This window comes from Xiphophorus couchianus, chromosome 1, assembly GCF_001444195.1.
Source record: "Xiphophorus couchianus chromosome 1, X_couchianus-1.0, whole genome shotgun sequence".
Classification (NCBI taxonomy): domain Eukaryota; kingdom Metazoa; phylum Chordata; class Actinopteri; order Cyprinodontiformes; family Poeciliidae; genus Xiphophorus; species Xiphophorus couchianus.
Genome location: NC_040228.1, coordinates 993,174 through 1,011,940, shown reverse-complemented (window position 1 = coordinate 1,011,940; position 18,767 = coordinate 993,174). Strand labels below are relative to the sequence as shown.

The following is an 18,767-nucleotide window of genomic DNA, read 5'->3' as shown; positions in this document are numbered from 1 at the left end:
CCCTTTGGAGCTAGTTTGTCTGGACTTCTGGTCTGCAGAAGACTCTAACGGGAAGAGTGTGGACGTGTTGGTGGTGACAGACCACTTCACTAAGATGGCTCATGCCTTCAAGTGTTCAGACCAGTCCGCAAAACAAGTCGCACGTCAGCTGTGGGATAAGTACTTTTGTGTATATGGCTTCCCGCAGAGAATACATTCGGACCAGGGTGCGAATTTTGAGAGCCAACTTATCCAAGAGCTACTTCAGATATCAGGTGTGAAGAAGTCCAGAACAACACCCTACCATCCTATGGGGAATGGTCACACTGAGAGGTTTAACCGGACTCTAGGAAACATGATTAGATCATTGCCTCCCAGAGAAAAGCAGAAGTGGCCTCAGATGCTGCAAACACTAACCTTCGCTTACAACTGTACTGCTCATGAGTCGACCGGCTATGCCCCATTCTTCCTTATGTATGGTCGGGTTCCTAGATTGCCAGTGGATGTTATGTTCCACAGTGTGGAAAGAGACAACGAGATCACAGACTATGACAGTTATGTTAAAAGGATGAGAGATGATCTCAAGGAGGCCCTTCGTGTTGCTCAAGTTCATGCCAGCGCAAAACAACAGCGGCAGGCCGACCTCTACAATAAGGGTGTGAAAGGTGCTGCCATCGAAGAGGGTGATCTCTTGGCCAACAGAGGTGAACGTGGGCGCAGAAAACTTGCTGATAGGTGGGAGTCGACTCTGTACACAGTAATTTCGAAGGATTCAAGATGTCACACCTACCGCATTAGAAACCCCGACAACGGACATGAAAAAGTGGTTCATAGAAATTTGCTCTTGCAAGCCAGTTTCCTGCCAATACATGTGGATCATGACACAGAGCCTTCCTTCTCCAGTGTTGGTCAGGAGTCCCAAGAGAAGGAAGAGGGCGATGGAAGTCTGTTTTTGGAGGAACTTAAACTTCACAAATCCGAGCGCACTGCTAGCTGGGTTGCAGAGGTCACCCCATTGGAGAACTTCTCAGAAGTAGGGCACACAGCCCTTGATTCCCCTCCAGTTCCTCTTGCTGATCCTGAGCCCCCCATTGCTAAGCCACTGACAAGTGACTACAATGGAATATTAAGTGTTAAGACTGGATCAGATGGTTGTCTTGGAGAAGCAGCAGAGGGTCCATTCAGCGTTCCTCTGGCAGATAAGGACAATGGACAGAATGACACTACTGGAGGACAACTGGACACAAGCAGCAGTCAGTCTCAAGATCAAGTCCCTGCAAGGAAAACTATTGTGAAAGTTGTTGACACTGACACACTGACAGTAACCGCACCCATGGATCAAATTAAGACCAGAGTGGGCAGGGTAGTGAAACCAGTGAATAGGTTGATTCAGAACATGACACAGAAAACTAAACAAGGAGGTTTTATGGTTGGTGGGTTAGCTAAAACCCTGTTCAAGTAACAGATTATTGTTCATTTTGGGATATTCCTGTTCATTACGGACATGAAAGCTTATTTTGTTATTGTCATTCTGTGTGTCAAGATAACAGTTATTTGGTAATCAAGTTGAGAATGTGTAGACGGCACATTCTTATGCAAAGTGGACATTAAAAGTCTGGCCAACTCCTTAATGTCACTTTCTATTGAAATATGGAAACCCTTGGTTGCATAGTGATTATCAGAGAAATATAGCTACGCTTAGCTGATGTTATCTTGTATGAGGCTTCTGATCTGACTTGTAACTGTTTTGAGAAGTTCAGGGGGGAGTATGTAGCTGAGTTAATTTTATTTATTTATTAATTTATTAACCTTCCCAAAACATTTTTATTTCTATTTTGTCGAATTAACATGTCTGCTGACATGGCTATTTCTGTTTTGACTGCTTTTGTTTTTGGTTCCTAATGTAAATATTGTTTTGGGGGAAACGTTATTAGTGTTGCACAAAGCAATGTTCAGTGACGTAGCTGCAGCAGCCAGGCAGAGGCTGCCTAACGGAGCTGCTGGTAAGACGCGTGCTAAAGCTACCTCTCACTTTTAATAATGTTTATATTGTTAAAAATAGTTTTCACAGCTTTTGTTCTGCAAAAATATAAGGTTAACTGTGCAAGTGTTTTTAAAACAAACTTTGGTGTTGGTTAAAGTTAATTTGTTACGTTTATTAAGTTTGTATAAAGTTTCCCTCCAAAATGTGTTTGTTGGGCCGCAGGACTGTGACAGTGATCGTCTATCATACCTGGTGCTGAGTGTGTTCCACTGTCTTATAGGTATGTAATGGATACACAGATTTATTTTGTGGTTTGATGTTGATTTGTGCAAGATTTTACTTTTCTTTAGTCCATTTGTTGTTAATCTATAAAAAAGGCAGAGGCTGCCTAACGGAGCTGCTGGACTGTGACAGTGATCGTCTATCATACCTGGTGCTGAGTGTGTTCCACTGTCTTATAGGAAATAAAAAAAAAAACCCAACGCAGAGTACTATTCCTTTCCACATCTGTTACAGATGCAAAGTTTGTAGCGTTTTAGGCGGTGTATTTTGCTCAAATACTCGCAAGTTGTCGAGACCCCATGCAGCCGCAGCCATTTTGGGCGCCGCCACCTTCTGTTTAACAGCTGTAGCAACTGCTGTAGAGATGCTTTTCTTCAGCGCTAAAGGGAAGTCGGTTGAACAGGATGGACTTTATTTAATCTAGCACATGATTTTTGTGCTTATATCTATGATGTATTCATACTTGAGGAAAACACCACTAGTAAGGGAGATGACAAAATAAAATATTACAATCTTTTATGCATGACATTAATTTTTTCACTGTTAGTGGAGTTGACTTTGACTTTTCTGTTCAACCATGAATCAGAATTTGTATTAATATGAACTTTTTAGAGTCATGTCAATGACTAGAAACAGCCTCAAAATTCGATCATCAAAATATTCACTTGGCTGTACTACCTCCAGAATGTTTAATAACAGGCCTGAGGTCTTAAAATAACGTTGTCCTGGCAACCAGAAGTAGCTTTACTCTAGTGAATTGATTGATTGGTCAGAATTTATTCTTGTGAGCAACAAAACCAATATTGTGATGCAGCTTGAACAAAGTCGCCTCAAACTGTATTCACAAAATCTCCTTTTTGGTTTTCAACTTCATGCTGTATTTTCAGTTCATGTTTCACATTCTGTGAAGGCTTTAAGGTCGATAGAGAGCGACTCAATCTGATGCTAATGGCAAAATGCTCCATGGAGGAACATCAAGCCTGCAGTATAAAGTTTTTTTGTTTATTGATTTGTTTGCTGCACATGATTTTTGAAGGGTTAGAAAGTCCTATTTAACTTGATAACACACTTAAATCCATTAACCCACTCTAAAAACCTGCTTCCTAAATGTTGCAGTAACATATTCTCTAAAAGATGTTTGGACGTGAAGTGAGGAGTAAACCAACACTGAGCCACTTGGTTATTAAAAACCTTCTTGGGTGATTTTGATGAGTTGTGGAGTGAAGTGCAGGAATCAGAAGGCGGAGTGAAGGGTTGGGTTTTATCACCTTACACACCGACGTCCTGTTGAGTCTGGGACTCTGAAACACAAAGACTTGCTTCCCCACAGGAAAACTGAAAGCAGGATGGTCCCTTCACCCTGTAGGGGTTTGCTATGTTGGGCCGTGACCTTTGACCCTTTGTGTCTCAAGAGGTTTTTTAAATTTCCCGTCCATAAAAATGACAAAAAGACGGACATCTGGTTGGAGGCTTTAGGTGAAGATTGATGAAACTGGACAACTTTAGCATTTTCAATGAAGAAGCTTAAACTGTCACTGTTGTGAACATCACATTAATTTTGTTTGTTCAGTGATTTATTTAATGAGAGGTATTTTTCCAGGCTGGACTGATTGTACACCAAATTACTTTGAGATAGAAAATGAAGACTCAGGAACAAAAGTCCGATTTTTTGTGAATTCTCTTTTGAAAGAGGTCTCGTTCACAAGGGAGATTATTTCACTTGTAACAAGACGTTTTCCCCATAAGTGAAACAATCTTTCACTTTTTAAATCAAAATCAAGGACTTGACTTAAAACAAACTCCTGTATCTGAAAAGTTACTTGTAAGTTAGTTTTGTTTTAAAATAAGTGTACTAAGACATTTGACCTAGAAACCAGACCAAAAATACTTGGTGAAATTTTGTGTTTTTGCAGTAGAAAATGTGTGAAATACACTTAAAAACTGATTCCACAATAAGACATGTACCAACTGAAATAAACTAAACTGTATTTGTTACAAATATAATCAAATGTCCATTCAGAATTATGCCTGAAAGTTGTTGGCTAAAAAATATAGAAAAACACACAAAGTAAGAGACCTCTATCCAAATGTTACTGGGTTAGAAAGTACATGTTAAGTCTTTATGTGTCTGTTAGACTCCATATAAATTAGAGGAAATGCTCATAGTAAACTTGACGTACAGGCTGATTGTGACTGTATGTAAACTTATGACCTGCACTGTAGATTAAATGGACCAGAGTTCACTTTCATCCAGAGTTGTAGGAAACATTAGCAAAATGAAACTGAGGCGTTTCCAGCCAGCAGCGTCAGATCGCTGGTTTGTTTATTTACAAAGCCGTGTCAGGACACTTTACATACAAACTAACTTCTTCTGTCACTGATGGAGGTTTGATGCTCCAGCTCAAGGTTTTCCTGAGGTTTCTCCTACAGAAGATGTGGTGAATAATTCATGAACTGTTCTTTGACATTCCAGCAAACTGCATTGCTTGAGATTCCTTCAAACATTCTAGCTACCTCAGAGCTTTTTGGGTTTTTCCAGGTTTCTTTCTGTCTTTGAAACCTCGTCATCAAAAACGCTCATTTCAGCTAAACTCCATTTCAGCTAACTTTCAGCCTTTCCTGGAAACTTCATTTCCCTGAATTAAGCTCCAGCCGTTCTGGTTTTAATTCCTGGATGTGCCTTTAATCAGACTGAAGCCAGGGTTTCTAACTGCTTCATAAGAAACATCTCATCAAGATTTAACTAACAACACATAAATTGTGTCCTTCTATGTCATTTGCATGAAAGTAATATCTCATGAAATCGGAAAGTTGAGTGGAAATGTTGAAAGCAATGCTCATATCATTTCGGGCAGCTCTGTAGGAAGCATGAGAGCTTGCCGTATTTGATTTATATATTAGGAAATAAACACAGGAAAGGTTGTCAAAATCTCTGTCAGACTATACCTGTTTATAAGTTTCTCATAAACATCAAACTAATGATTCAATTTCTTATCCACTAGAACCTGAAGAGTTGGTTTGCAGTTGTCTTCCAGTTTGCATGTGGATAAATTAGAGGCTAAATGAAAATAATGAAACTCAATTAAGGTTGATTCATATGTAAATTATTGCTACACAAAAATATACTGAGATAGTTGGGACTGAAGTTTCTGTAACACAAATGAATCATGATCAACATTTTGTTTTTACAAATACAAAAACCCATTTAATATCAAAGTGAAAATTAACATAACGTAAGTTATCAAAACACCACTGCAGTCTTTTAACTGCTTTTAACTGCATGTAAGCAGTTAAAAGAGGCTAAAAGAGATAGAGGAAGATAGAAGCTACAAGACAGTTGTCTGTCTACATCTAATCCAAATTTATTAAACATGTTTCTTCTTCTATTAATTAAATTAATTTTAAGGCACTCAAAATTGATTAATTAACGCAATTAATTGCTTTTTTTTTATGTACAAAAGGTCAGTGTTTCTAGTACGCCCGTAAATCTAACGGACCAATGGCTTCCACAAACCGATGGACACCAAAGTCGCATCGCTAGGCCAACGGCCAAAAAACAATCTGATGGAAAACTGGAAAAGACTACTGTGTTTTCTAAATTGTGAAAAAAAAGTTAGCCTGTGAGCCCTAATGTCAGCAAAGCTAATGTCAGCGCCCACCAACCACATTTCTAAACAAGTATTTTTCCAAAGAGGTTCAATCAGGGGTTCGTGAGTCACTTGAAATTTAAATAATAGCACTGTAAAATGCTAAACTTAGATTGAATTGAAAATGTTGCATATTTTGTCAATGGTTTTCAATAAAAATATGATTATTTGTGATTAATTACAGACCCTGGAATTAACTTGATTGAAAATTTTAATCAAGACCCACCGTTAATATCTTAAAATGAGACATTGGGAAACTCCAATTAAAGACGAGGAAGGAGAAAGAGGTGGATCTGGTTGACATTTTTATTTCATGGTGGTAGGAACACAAGACAAAGGTCATAAAGTTAGTAATGTTCAGGTCATGCCACTCTTACTCGCTGTGCTGCCCGCTGACGAGGTCTGCACAGTCAAACAGTAGTTTACAGAGGTCAGACATGGAGGAGAATCCACATGGAGACATAAATAAGGAACAGAAAACAGATCCAAAACACAGTAAATAGATTAAAAAAACATTTTTGCAGAAACCCTCTGGGATCTTTTTTTGTTTGGGGATTATTACTAATATTATCATTATGTATTACTCCATTTACATTATTGGAATGAGGCTAATACACTGGCTAAATGTAAGGAAACGGTAAGATGGGGTGATGTCTTCATTCCCTGCTAACAGCTAAGGTGGCAGGTTGTTTTTAAGGCAATTCAGTTTCCACCAAAGCCATACAGAAGCAACCCATTTGGGTTTGATTCAAAGATCTAGCTTGTTAAAAATAAAACCCAGTCTTGGGACAGCAGAAAGGGGTTTCCCCGAGCGTGGACACACACAACACAACTCTAAAATTCAGGGTGATGACATCGCTCCCACGTCGAAGTATATCAATCCATAAGTGTATAGACAAGTCAGACATGGCTCCAGTGTATATTACTAAAACAGAAAACTCCACATATCACACTTTTGCTTAATTTACACTTTTAAAACCGCGGGGGCTGTACAAAAAAAAAAAACAACAAAGAAAAAACAAGTGGCCTGATGATTTCAAGGAGAAACAGAAGTGAGAAGATAAAAACAGTAGAAGACCTTTTGATACTCAGTCACAAACAGGCATGATTTTAGTCTCAGAATATTGCCAAGGTTCTCATATCAAAACAAGTGTCTTTAAGTCAGTCAGCTCAGTTTATTGCATTCGGCTCCATGTTGCAACAGTCCGTTGCCTTGCTATGCTAACGCGCAGAGTTCTGCGGGATTGTGGGTGTTCTTGTCCGTTTTTGCGGCTGTTATGGCTTCAGAACGTACCAGCTTCTCTCACTTCTCTCACTCAACAGCCGAAGCTAAAATCTGTTCCTCAAGGAATGTTCTCGGAATTACAAAAAGAAAATGAATCGAGTCCCAAGCAGAGTTAGGGGAGTTTGTTTTCTTTTTTAATTTCTCTCTGTGTCTTTTAGTGACAACAGCTGATTATTTTACAGGATATTCCCAGGAGTTGTTTCTCTCCCCTTGTTTCACCTCTCTGTCCTTCTTCTTCAGCCTTTGCTTTTAGCGCCTCCTTAAGGTTAGATCCGGTAACAACTCATCGAGTTCCTGCAAAATCTAACAGCTCCCAATAAACAAAACAAAACACCAAAGACCAAAAACAAACAAACAAAAAAAACACAACCTTAAAGCATAATCCCAATCCTGTACTTTCTGCAATCATAAGAAATAAAATACACTTTTCTGAAATTATTATTTTTTTTAGAAACAGTGTCAATAAAAAAACCCCAAAAAATCCAGATTCTAACCAACACTGCAGAAGTGCATGCATTTATAGTGGTCAACATTAGTTCATCTGCTGATTGTAGAACAGAACGCACAACAGTACATGAAAAGCACAAGTCTCAGAAGAGAACCCATCTTACATATTCACAGTCTTAGGTATTATTTATATATAGAAGTCTATATTTATAACATTTATGGGTATCTATGATTCATGGTTAATGAAATGAGAGTCATTGTGGGACGCAGAGCTCTCTCATCACGTCGGCGCTGTTGTTAGTCATATTTCAAAAACTAAAGGCTCTGATGAGAGTCGACTGGAGAGCGGGTTTATCTTTTATTTCTTTCTTTGTAGCTGTGAGATGGGAGTCGATGGAGTGGCCGGACAGTGCACTTAGTCACTGTAACAGCTTGGTTGATATTTCATTAGGAAAATATAGCGGGCTGAATAATACCAGGGTAGAGCCTATGCATACGGTGCTGCGGCTCTGAACAGGGAATACATAAAGATGTAAGGGCCATGGAGGGAATGTGTCTGGTAGAGACGGCACCAAGACAAGGCAGCAGCCAGAGATCAGAACCGTGTTCAAGTAATGAGAAATTAAAAACAAAACATGTTGCTTTTAAGGTAACAACTAAATCAATACAATGAAAATAGCTTTTTTCCACAAATATATGTAAAAGGAAGAAAAAAATAAAGTGTAGTGGAGATGCAGAAGAAAATGGCAAAAAGAATTCCAACACAAATTAAAAACATATTTCATTATTTCCCCATATAAAAAGTGATGAAAAGTATACAAAAATAGAAAATAATTACAGCAGGAGACATGGGCGTTATGGAGGGAGGGTTTCTTGTTTTGTTTACTCCGGTCTCGCAGTGCTCGCTCTCTTCCCGGTTATTTGGCGGTGGAGCAGTGAAGTATTTTGGGGCTGTTCAAGGCGTCCTCCACCAGGTGGACGTCCACCCCGTCCACCACCACGTCCTTGATGCAGCCAACGAAGCCGGTGCTGTAGGCCTTGGGCAGCCGGCGCGCCACGCCCAGCACCTCCAGGCCGCCTGACGAGGAACGGAGGGACATGAACACACAGACACACACAGCAACACACACCGACCAGGACATGCTGAGGACCCTCAGAGTAAACATCAGAACCTAATGATGCGTTGGAATATGTCTTTTCTTAAGGTAGAATTAGGTAATAAATCAATTTTTATCAATTAACCAAATTTTTGGTTGCGGTGGTGATTGGACTCATCATTCATTGCCTTTAGGTTACAGCTCAGGTCAGATTATTGAAACTGGGACAGAACCAATAGGAAAATAATCCCAAATACACCAAAACTGGTTCTGAAGTGGATAATGGGTAACACTGAGCTCCTGGAATGACTCCAACATCAACTGCTTAGTGGACTGAAATACAGATTAATGTGAGAAAACTAACCAATGGTGATGAGCTCCATGATTTCTGATTAAGTGCTTCAACCATAATCCAACAGGAATTATAGAAGTTTGCTGAAAATGTGTGTGTTTAACCTGGCTAAGGAACATTTATCCCAACAGTATACATAACTTTAAATTAGAGTGACCAGTTCATGTTTTCTGGCTTTAACTTGTTATAGAGGTTATAGATAAGAGAAAGTGGAACCCCACAGGTTATTTTAGTCTCTATTCAGAGCTTCAGACGTCTGCAGTGTTTCATCACGTGTCATTAGTAAACTGATCTGGTGTAAAACTCATGCAGCGATCCTGGCAGGATGTGGGATTGGATCTGTGAACAAATTAAAGCTGAAAATTCCCTGAAACATTGCGCCAAACAGCCAGAGCGAGCGAGCGCTGGGTTTGTCAGGTTGCGTCTCAGTGTTTGATGTTTCACACGAAGGCACCGCTGACGGACATGACAGGCTGACAGTTTATTTCTCAAATCAAAGCAAAAAAAACTGAATAGCAGCTACAGAAAACAAAGCTATGACCAAAGCTATTCTTGGGGGTACTATGACAGAAGTGTACACACACACACATACACAGGGTTTCCCCCAGTATATTATAAGCCTGGCGGCCGCCATGCTTTGCTCCCCCCCCCCCCCCCCCCAACTCCTTCCAGGCTAAGGGTTGCTTGTTTTTAGGAAAATATTAACAAAAAAAAAATTATATATATATATATATATATATATTGTCTCTGTTGCTCTGAGCACTTCACTAGAGGAGAAGATTTATTCCTAAAGGATAGGTTTATAAATTATAATATATAAGTTTAGAGTTTATGCATTTAACCCCCCTGTTATGTTAGTTTCTGAGGTACAGCAATAATGTTCGTGGGTCAATTTGACCCATGGGGAGTCTTTAATCATGCAATAGTGTCAGAAACCAAAAAATTCCTCCAAATCATTTCTGTATATGATTAATACTAACCATTTCAATCAATATTTGTGCAATGATGTTTATTCATTTCTCACAAATTAAGGATCAATAACGACAATTTATTCATTTACTCATTTGGACATAAAAAATTGAATTTAAATTTTTTCTGTCCACTGAAAAAAACCTAGACACAAAAAACCAATAATTTCCTTGAAATTGATCTTTGGTAAATTTTTTTATATTACATTTTGTTTTTTATAATGGGTGATCTTTATGGTTGAACTTGAGACAAATGTACTGTTCAGGGTCAAATTGACCCATTGATTAAAATCAAGATAAATGAGTCATGCAGATTTATATTTTAATCCACTTCTGCTGAGTGTCCACTCAGTGTGGGTTGAGTTTGTCCACGGGAACAGAAAAGGTTCCCATCAAAAGTTGTATGAACACCTGCTTTCTCGCAGTTTCCTAGTGAAGTAAAGAGAATAGTGAGAAAGTGGGCTTGTGTGTGCGCGTGTGCATGTATGTGTGTGATGTGGTATGTTTGTGTGTTTGTGTGGTGAAATATAGTTAATAGCTACAAGTATAAGGAAACATATGGAATTTGACATTTTTTAAAATCTTTTTTACCCTTCAACTTGACTGCCAAACAGTATCTATGTAAAAAGTAGACGCAGGGGTTGCAAATGTATAAAATGAATACATTTAAAATTTATATCTAGAGTGTACCTATTAAGACAAATAGAAAAAGTCCCATGCAAAAAAAAATACTTCCAAGTACTTAAAAAAACTTAAACTTTAAAACTTTCAATTTGACCAGCAACATAACAGGAGAGTTAATACGGAGCCCCCTAGGGGACATGGGGATTTTTTTTTTCTTTTGCGTTCCCTCGCAATACTGTACATAAAGTACGGCGCCCACCGTAAGAAAGGCTTACAGTATTCAATTATGCTGCATAAGTGACCAGTACAGTATTGCGAGGGAACGCAAAAGAAAAACAATTCCCCATGTCCCCTAGAGGGCTCCGTATTAACTCTCCTGTTATGTTACATCTGCGCTTTGCCTCACGCGCTGCCGCTGCTTTACCTCACAGCGGGATCGCACGTGCCTCCTTTCACTCAAACTGACCTGTATGGATATTTACATCAACTTCCTGTGAGAAATGATTTCTCTTTGGAGAACTCAAGGTAAGAGTTTAAACCCCGCCGCGTTAGCTCTGGTTGCGCAGCTCTACGTGAACCGCAGGAATAACTTGTAGTCGCGAATTCAGAGGTGCGGTGAGATTTATCTTTGTGAACAAAACATTATGCGGCTTTTCCATCTCAACACGCTGCCCAGCGTGTGGCTCTGTTTTCCCTGTAAAGTTTATGTATGTGTTCCCAGTTGACCGGTGTGTTAGTGGTTAATGAACCAGTTCTGACCTCATCATGCAGGTTCAGCCCAGTGAGGAGCTTTAGCGCTCGCCTAGTAGTCGCGCATCACGTTGGTTTTATATTATTTTATTAGTAGTAGTATTATTTTTCCGGTTACACGATACATCAAACCATATCAAATGCCTTTTCTGGGGCGTGCTGTGGTGGCGCAGGGGGTTAGCACGCCCCACGACGCGGACGTCGCGGGTTCGACTCCCGGTCCCGGCGACCTTTGCCGCATGTCTTCCTCACCCTCCTCCCTGTCTGCCTACTGTAGAAAAAATACGAGAAAAATTCGGAGAAAAAAAAAGCGTTTTCTACTTAGTCAGCCAGAGTTCATACGCGCGGGATCTGAAAATCTCGTCCCATTAACTCCAGCAACCAGAACAGCTTCAGTGACTCTTGTTAAAAAGTCAATAGACACGAAATGGAAGAGCTACTAAAGCCACATTAGCAGCATTAATTTAAATCTCCCGTTTGTTCCACATCTCTGCGCAGTGCGCAGTGGTATACGTACAGTATATATATATATACTGTATATACACATAGCTTCTTTGTGTGCTTTGGAGTTTCTGTGCTGTTGAATTTTTTTGCAAAGTGATAAAAGCTGGGTAGCTCTTGAATTGCTACAAAATGAAGCTGCATTTTCCTCAGCCCACTGGCTGCAATGTTGACACCGCGAGATGCCATGATACCTAAATTCTGAATGTCATGGCATGGAATGCATCCCAGTTTTCCATGTCTGGCATACAACCATTCATTTTAGCTTTTAAACGGGTTATATTGGTTCTGTGTCCAGACAGAGGGATAATCAGTAGGCCTGTTTGTTCTGAAGATCCTGCAGCTTCCAACTCAAAACCACTAGTACCTCTTTACTCTCCGTCTCTCTTTGTCGTTTAAGCATACCCGTTGCCGTGGTAACCACCTGTGCTCCGCAAGCCGAACAGAGATTACGTTAAAAACATAACATTCAGTCCGTTGCGATATTAGGTTTTCAGGCTTGATATTTATTTTGTGATTATTAATAAGTGCTCCCTGAACACAGCGTGGTTGATGAGCTAGTTTTAAACTCCTGCTCTGCTAGTTATTTTGGTAATGGAACCGAAACACACAGAATTGCGCAACACCTTGTTGAAACAATAATTACTGAGATTATTATTTTTGTTGAGTCATGAATTTCAACTTGTTGATATTTTTTGTTGTTGTTCTTTAATAAAGTTATGAATGTTTTGATAAGTGACAGTTTTATGGCATATTCTTGAAGATACACAGTACAGACCAAAAGTTTGGACACACCTTCTAATTAAAATGGGTTTTCTTTATTTTCATGACTATTTATAAGGCAATAAATCCCACTTATTAACCTGACAGGGCAGGTTGACCTATGAAGTGAAAACCATTTCAAGTGACGACCTGTTGAAGTTCATCAAGAAAATGCAGAGTGTGTGCAAAGCAGTAATCACAGCAAAAGGTTGCTACTTTGAAGAAACTAGAATATAAAGGGGTATTTTCAGTTGTTTTACACTTTTTTGTTTAGTGCATATTTCCACATGTTATTCATAGTTTTGATGCCTTCAGTGTGAATCTACAATGTCAATAGTCATGAAAATAAAGGAAACTCATTGAATTAAAAGGTGTGTCCAAACTTTTGGTCTGTACTGTATGTTTTTCTTCGAAGAAACACATGGTATTTATGGACCGTTCTTGACTTAAACATGTAAACTATAAGACACATACAGACCACTTAAACCTGGACAGATCTCTTCTAAACAACTTGTTTGTGATTTGTAAAACTTTTACTCTATTTGTGACAAAATAAAACAAAAAGATATGAATCTTTTTGTCATGTCTTAGGAAGCATATTTACACATTCAGTAAATTGTTTGTTCTGTTTCTTAAGTTGCTTAGCGTTAGCTGCTAACAATGTTGGTGTTAGCTTCTTTTCTGACTGTTGGCTTTTCTTAATACTTCATTACTTTTCTTCTCCTTCAGCTAATCTTATACCTCCTGAAACAAAAATTAAAGAATTACTAAGCCCTAAAGTGTTTAGGGCTTAGTAATTCCTAATTGCTGTGTGAGCTACTTTTCTAAGTCAGCGAATTCAAAGTTGTCATTAGAGTCTTTCTAGCTAAATCAGCATGAAGCATCTTTATTCAGCATTCCTGCAGCGCTAATCCTGCCTGTTAATGTTTTACCTGGCTGCCATTGCACCTCAGTTTGGTTTTTTTAAATCCCACCTTCTCTCCTTCCTGTCTGGTTGGATCATGAGTTCATTTCCTTTCTCAGGTTCTTTACATCGCTGTCCTTTCCCCCATTAATCGGATCGGGAGCCTCAGAATCAGAAGTCGACTAATTTCATGCAATTTACAGATTAATTAATGATGAACGGTGAAAAGGGATTTAGGATGAAGAAGCGCTGGCGATAGGAGGCTGTGTGAGGGTTAGCTGTTGGTGCTGCAGGGCTCCATCAGCACCTGTTCCACTGTGCTGCCTCCCATCTACCTGACTGCGCTCAGCATGAGGCCCGGCCGGAAAACACCGCCTCCATTTCCCAACACTCACTCTGCATTTTCGGAAGAGCCAGACTTTATTTCGCCTCCACTTTCATACTGGTATTTCCTCCTCAGAATGCTCTCTTAAAAACATTCCTCAAAGCCAAGTTCAGCCCAATTTGAACTCCAGGTAGATAACCGGCTGTTAGGTCATTTTGAATTCAGAAGAGGAAGAACTTTGGAGTTAGTCAGAAACACTTTTTCATTTCTCACCTCAGTAATGAAAAGAGCTTTTCTGCAAACACTGCAATCATTTTTTTCTGCTCTTCCTCCACAATGAGTTTATTACTCCTATTTGGCAGCGCTGCACGACTAGTTAGAGGGAACCAACACACACACGCAAACACACACTCAGAACTATTTGGAGTTCTAAATGTTGAGACCTACCTAACCAGAGCGCTCCGTCTGTGTCCAGCTGCGTGGCTCGGAGAGGAGATGAGCCTGTCACCGGCGCCTCGTTGCCCACCTGCAGAGAGCCGTCTCGAAGCGCCCTGCAGACCAAAACAAAGATGGAGGCAGCTTCAGGTCTGATGCATGAGTCACCCAGTGAGTGACTCAACTCTTCTTATCAGGGTCCAACTTCCTAATGAACAATCTCAAATTTATATACAAAAGATCACTATGAGGAAGGAAAAACATAAACACAGAAAGGAAGGAAGGACTGCTGTTTTATTTCAGACTGGGATCATCGTGAAGTCAAAGCCCAGACTTTTTTCAGGGTGGTATGAAGTTTCCTGTTAATGTGAAGCAGCAAATCTATCTCCATCAAATTACTTCCAGTAAAGTGAACATTCACATAAGAGCATCTTCCATGCAGCGTTCTAAATTAGCCTAGCAGCTAACAGATGCTGGAGAAGCCTCCATTCTGCACACACTCACCAAATCTGAAGACTGCAAAGATTAAAACTCACTAAAGAAAGTCTCCAGCCAAGAGAGAGCCATTAAAAGCGAGGCACAAACAGAAATCTGTGCAGCTATGTGAGCTGCATAATTTTGCTTCCCAACATTATCTCTAAATTATGCCATCTTTCAGCATCTGCTGTAGATAGGAGGAAAGCCTGGGCCGAGATCCGTTTTAAAATGGATGTGAGCGGCCTTTTTGAGGATCGATTGTTCTCGCCTTAAATGACAAAAACCAATCTAATTATCCACACAGAGGTCCATTTGAGGCAAAGCTGGAAACAAATGTTCTCCTGCGATAACGCAGAGAACATGGAGAAGGTGCTAAATGGCTCTTTTTCAACCCTCACACTGTTAATTTGTTTCTAATGAACAAATCAATTAACGTGACATCACTGTGCAACAAAAAAGTGCTGCTCGCTTTTTGTGTTTTTCCACTTGGAGGAAGATTACCCGTGGTTTGTAGGAGTCAGAGTGGGAATCCATGACTGTGTTGGCTGCCTGGATTAAACATGTCTATATTAGATAAACTACAGAATGAAATAACAGAAAAAATTAACTACACAAGTGCTGCTAAAATGTCAATATTGTGGTTTTAAAAGGACAAAATCCACAAGAGAGCCAGCTGATACGGAAAGCAGAATTATTTTCATTGGCAACACATTTAATCATAATCTAGAATAATAAACAAAAATAAATGTTTTTATTGTGTTTCAGTGAATTGTCCTGTTTTAATTCAGAAGTCTGTAACTTATGTCCACATTTAAACTTATCTAACAACCAATATATTATACCACACAGCAAACAATGCCTTCAAAACTATTTATTCACTTCTCCACATTCAGCTACAAACCTCAAAGTATTTATTGGGGTTTAATGGAACCACATAAAGTAGAAAAATTATTATATTTCACTTTACAAATTTGACTTCCATTAGAAAAGTGGTAAAAAAAAAAGATTAATGTTTAAAGAAACCCAAAAAAGTTTATTTTAATTTCTGCAATAAAAGAAACAGTAAATATAATAAAAAGCTGCTTTGGTCAGATGAGACCAAAATGAAACTTTTAACTGAAAATAGAGGAAAGCTGGCGCTGCACATTGGACTTAATGCAGCAGTGAAACATGGCGGTGGCCCCGTCAGGATGCGGGGAGGTTTTCATCAGAAAGGACAGAAACACTGATTAGAATTAAAGAGATGGTTGGAGCTACATAGAGGCTGATCCTGGAGGTGGAGCTGATTCAGCAAAGTTCAATCAAACTGTCTTATCAAGAAAAATTAGAAATAAATGCATTCTACAGTTAACAGATTATTTATAAAAATATATTCTTTCCACTTCACAGTTATGCACTTCTTGGTCAATCACTTAACATCCTAATAAAATGCATTAAAAGTGACCCAATATGTTCCGTGAACAGGTTAGGATGGGTTTATGGGGACAAAATGTAGAAAAGACATTGTGGTTTCCACACTTTCACATCCCTGTCTGTGTATGCATACAACAGTTATTTCTCATGAATCTTGTTCTGCAGAGTGTGGCAGACATGTTGGGCTGCAGCAGCGGCTCTCCGTCTGAACACTGATCACCATGTCTAAGCTGCGACTTCCACACCGCGCCTGTCTGTTGTGTAAAGCTTCAAACGTGGGCGTGACCGGGCATGAAAGCAGCCTTAATCTGAAACTAATCAGAGTCATCAACTCAGAAATAAGCGGAGGATTCAGACGAGATATCACATGGTGAGCAGCAACACAAAGACATACGAATTCAGTCTAATCCTCCTTTAACTGAACAAGGAAGAAAGAAAGCTTCTGCTGCTGATTCCGTTTTTCTTACCTGCTGGCTTTGATGCGTATCCAGCGGTTGGTGTCGACACGCACCGATGACCTCAGCACCACGGCCTTGGAGCCCAGGTCGTAGGTCATCTGGACATGGCCATCCACGATGGCCAGCGCGATGTAGTCGGAGCGCTCCACGCCCTTCCCGCTCCACAGCAGCAGACCCTGCGTGGCCTCGGTCCGCACGCTCAGCTCAAACTTGTTGACCAGCAGAGCCTTTTCACTGGGAGGACACGGACAGCGCATCAGAACCAGAACCAGACCCAGACCCAGCAAGTCTTCAGGTAAACATCTGAAGTTTATCTGGACTCAGTTACTAGCAGCTGCATGAAGATGATTAAAATACCTGAGAATAAATTCATCTTCATTTGCAGCAGCACAACCTTGCAATGATTTCATCTGTTTGGTTTGTTAGAAAAATCCAACCTTCAGTTTGATTAACCTTTAGTTTGATTGATTATTTTTATTTCAATGTGACGGTGCATATTAATGAATGTACAACTTTTGTAGTAAATATACCGGATTTATCAAAATGCCCATTTCCATCCATCGTTCCATAAAACAAACACAAGAAAAACATTCATACAATTTCATAAATAATAAATACTATAAAAATAAAAACTACAAATGGAGTCAGAAAAACCCAGATGACTTCACTTTGTCACACCAGCAGTTGTTATGAAGTCGTTTTTCACACGTTCATTCATCCAGCTGGAGTTTTCATGATCTGATGTGACCAAAGTCATGAGTTTCCAATAACAGAAGATTTAAGAACACCCATTTATGTTTGTCATGGTAGGACAGACGAGACGTTTTTTGGAAACAACTCATTGATATGTGGCTAGTTTCTGATGGTTTCTATGGAAACAAGACAAAAAGATGCTGCTCTTTCTGCAGTTCTTCAGCAGCGAGCTTTGAAGGGGATTTTTTCTATTCTCTGTGCTGCTAAGATGAATATATTCATGTTCCATACTTGTCTCCTGTGGGAACAGCTTATCATGGTTTACTAATTATGAGTTTGAGATTATATGGGTACTAATAGTCTTTGATTTTAACATCAATTACTTTTCATCTCACTGAATCAATGCTTTTAAATTAAAGGCTGGATTTTAAACTAAATCAGTGGGAGGTAATGCTGCTGCAGTAAAATATGTACTTGGAGGTAAGTACACATCACAACCAGGAATGCTCATAAATCAGCATTTTGTTATACATGATTTTAATGTATTTGCTGCTAAAATCCCTGAAATTTGGGCTGTGAGCCAAATTCTAACAGCATTCGGGTCATTTTAAGGAAACTAAGACAGAGCTCTGAAGTAGCGGGTTCTGTTTCTCTGTTAGCCTTAGCAACTTTACTGAGGCTAAACGAGGCAGCCATTATATCTCCCGCCTCTTCACCCGCTGCAGCATTGGGGGGGATGAGCTGATTCCTCTATCCTTAAGAGGCTTCCACCGCCTCAGCTGTGCAGAGGAAACTGACGCGCCTGGAAGAAGCCGCCGCTGCATACAGAAACACTTAGAGGGAAAACGCAGAAAATCCTAATGTAAACAGGCGGATTCTCTGCAACTGTTCGCTCGTCTGGAACAGATTCTGCTACTTTCAAAAGGAGTCTACACAGAAAGACAAAGACAGGGTGAGGAGGACGCATACAGCAACCGAGAATGGAAAAAAACAGAGATTACACAAGACATGTGGAGAGAAAGCAGCCGGCACACAGAACAGCAAACAAACGAAACGGGAAGGGAGGGGCGCTCTCCTGAATCAGGATACTTCACTATGAAACCAGCAAAATCTAAAACTTTTACAGGCCAGTTCACCTCAGCAGATATTTGCAAAAAACAAGAAATAAATTTTCCCCCTTTACTCGGAAACCAGTACACCCCTTATATCTATCTAAAGCTGTTGAGGTAAACAGATTGAAGAGCATTGCATTTTCTATTTTTTTTTCGTCAAGGGGAGAAAAATAAGCATGAACAAACAAAAATGAAGCCTGGGTGAACCCGACTCCTGGCAAGCCCTCAAAGAGTTTACAAGGCCCAGTAAATCTCGCCGCAGCAGCTTGTCA

At 39.8% G+C, this 18,767-nt stretch overlaps 1 protein-coding gene and 1 long non-coding RNA gene across 11 annotated transcripts in view; one reads left to right on the top strand and one right to left on the bottom strand.

The window, feature by feature from the left end:
• The first annotated feature begins 670 nt into the window (after positions 1–670).
• Positions 671–2,247, top strand: LOC114148033 (uncharacterized). The gene is made up of 2 exons (XR_003596183.1): positions 671–1,982; positions 2,186–2,247. It is a non-coding gene; the product is annotated as an uncharacterized LOC114148033 (long non-coding RNA).
• A 3,933-nt stretch (positions 2,248–6,180) lies between these two features.
• Positions 6,181–18,767, bottom strand: part of agrn (agrin) — a 440,494-nt gene continuing 427,907 nt past the window's right edge. For all 10 annotated transcript variants that reach the window (XM_028022576.1, XM_028022603.1, XM_028022587.1 and 7 more), the window contains 3 exons: positions 16,700–16,924; positions 14,355–14,458; positions 6,181–8,702 (listed from right to left, as the gene is read on the bottom strand). In XM_028022576.1, coding sequence (XP_027878377.1) covers positions 8,542–8,702; positions 14,355–14,458; positions 16,700–16,924 — 490 coding nt within the window. In that variant the 3' untranslated portion in view covers positions 6,181–8,541. The remainder of the gene's footprint in view (positions 8,703–14,354; positions 14,459–16,699; positions 16,925–18,767) is intronic.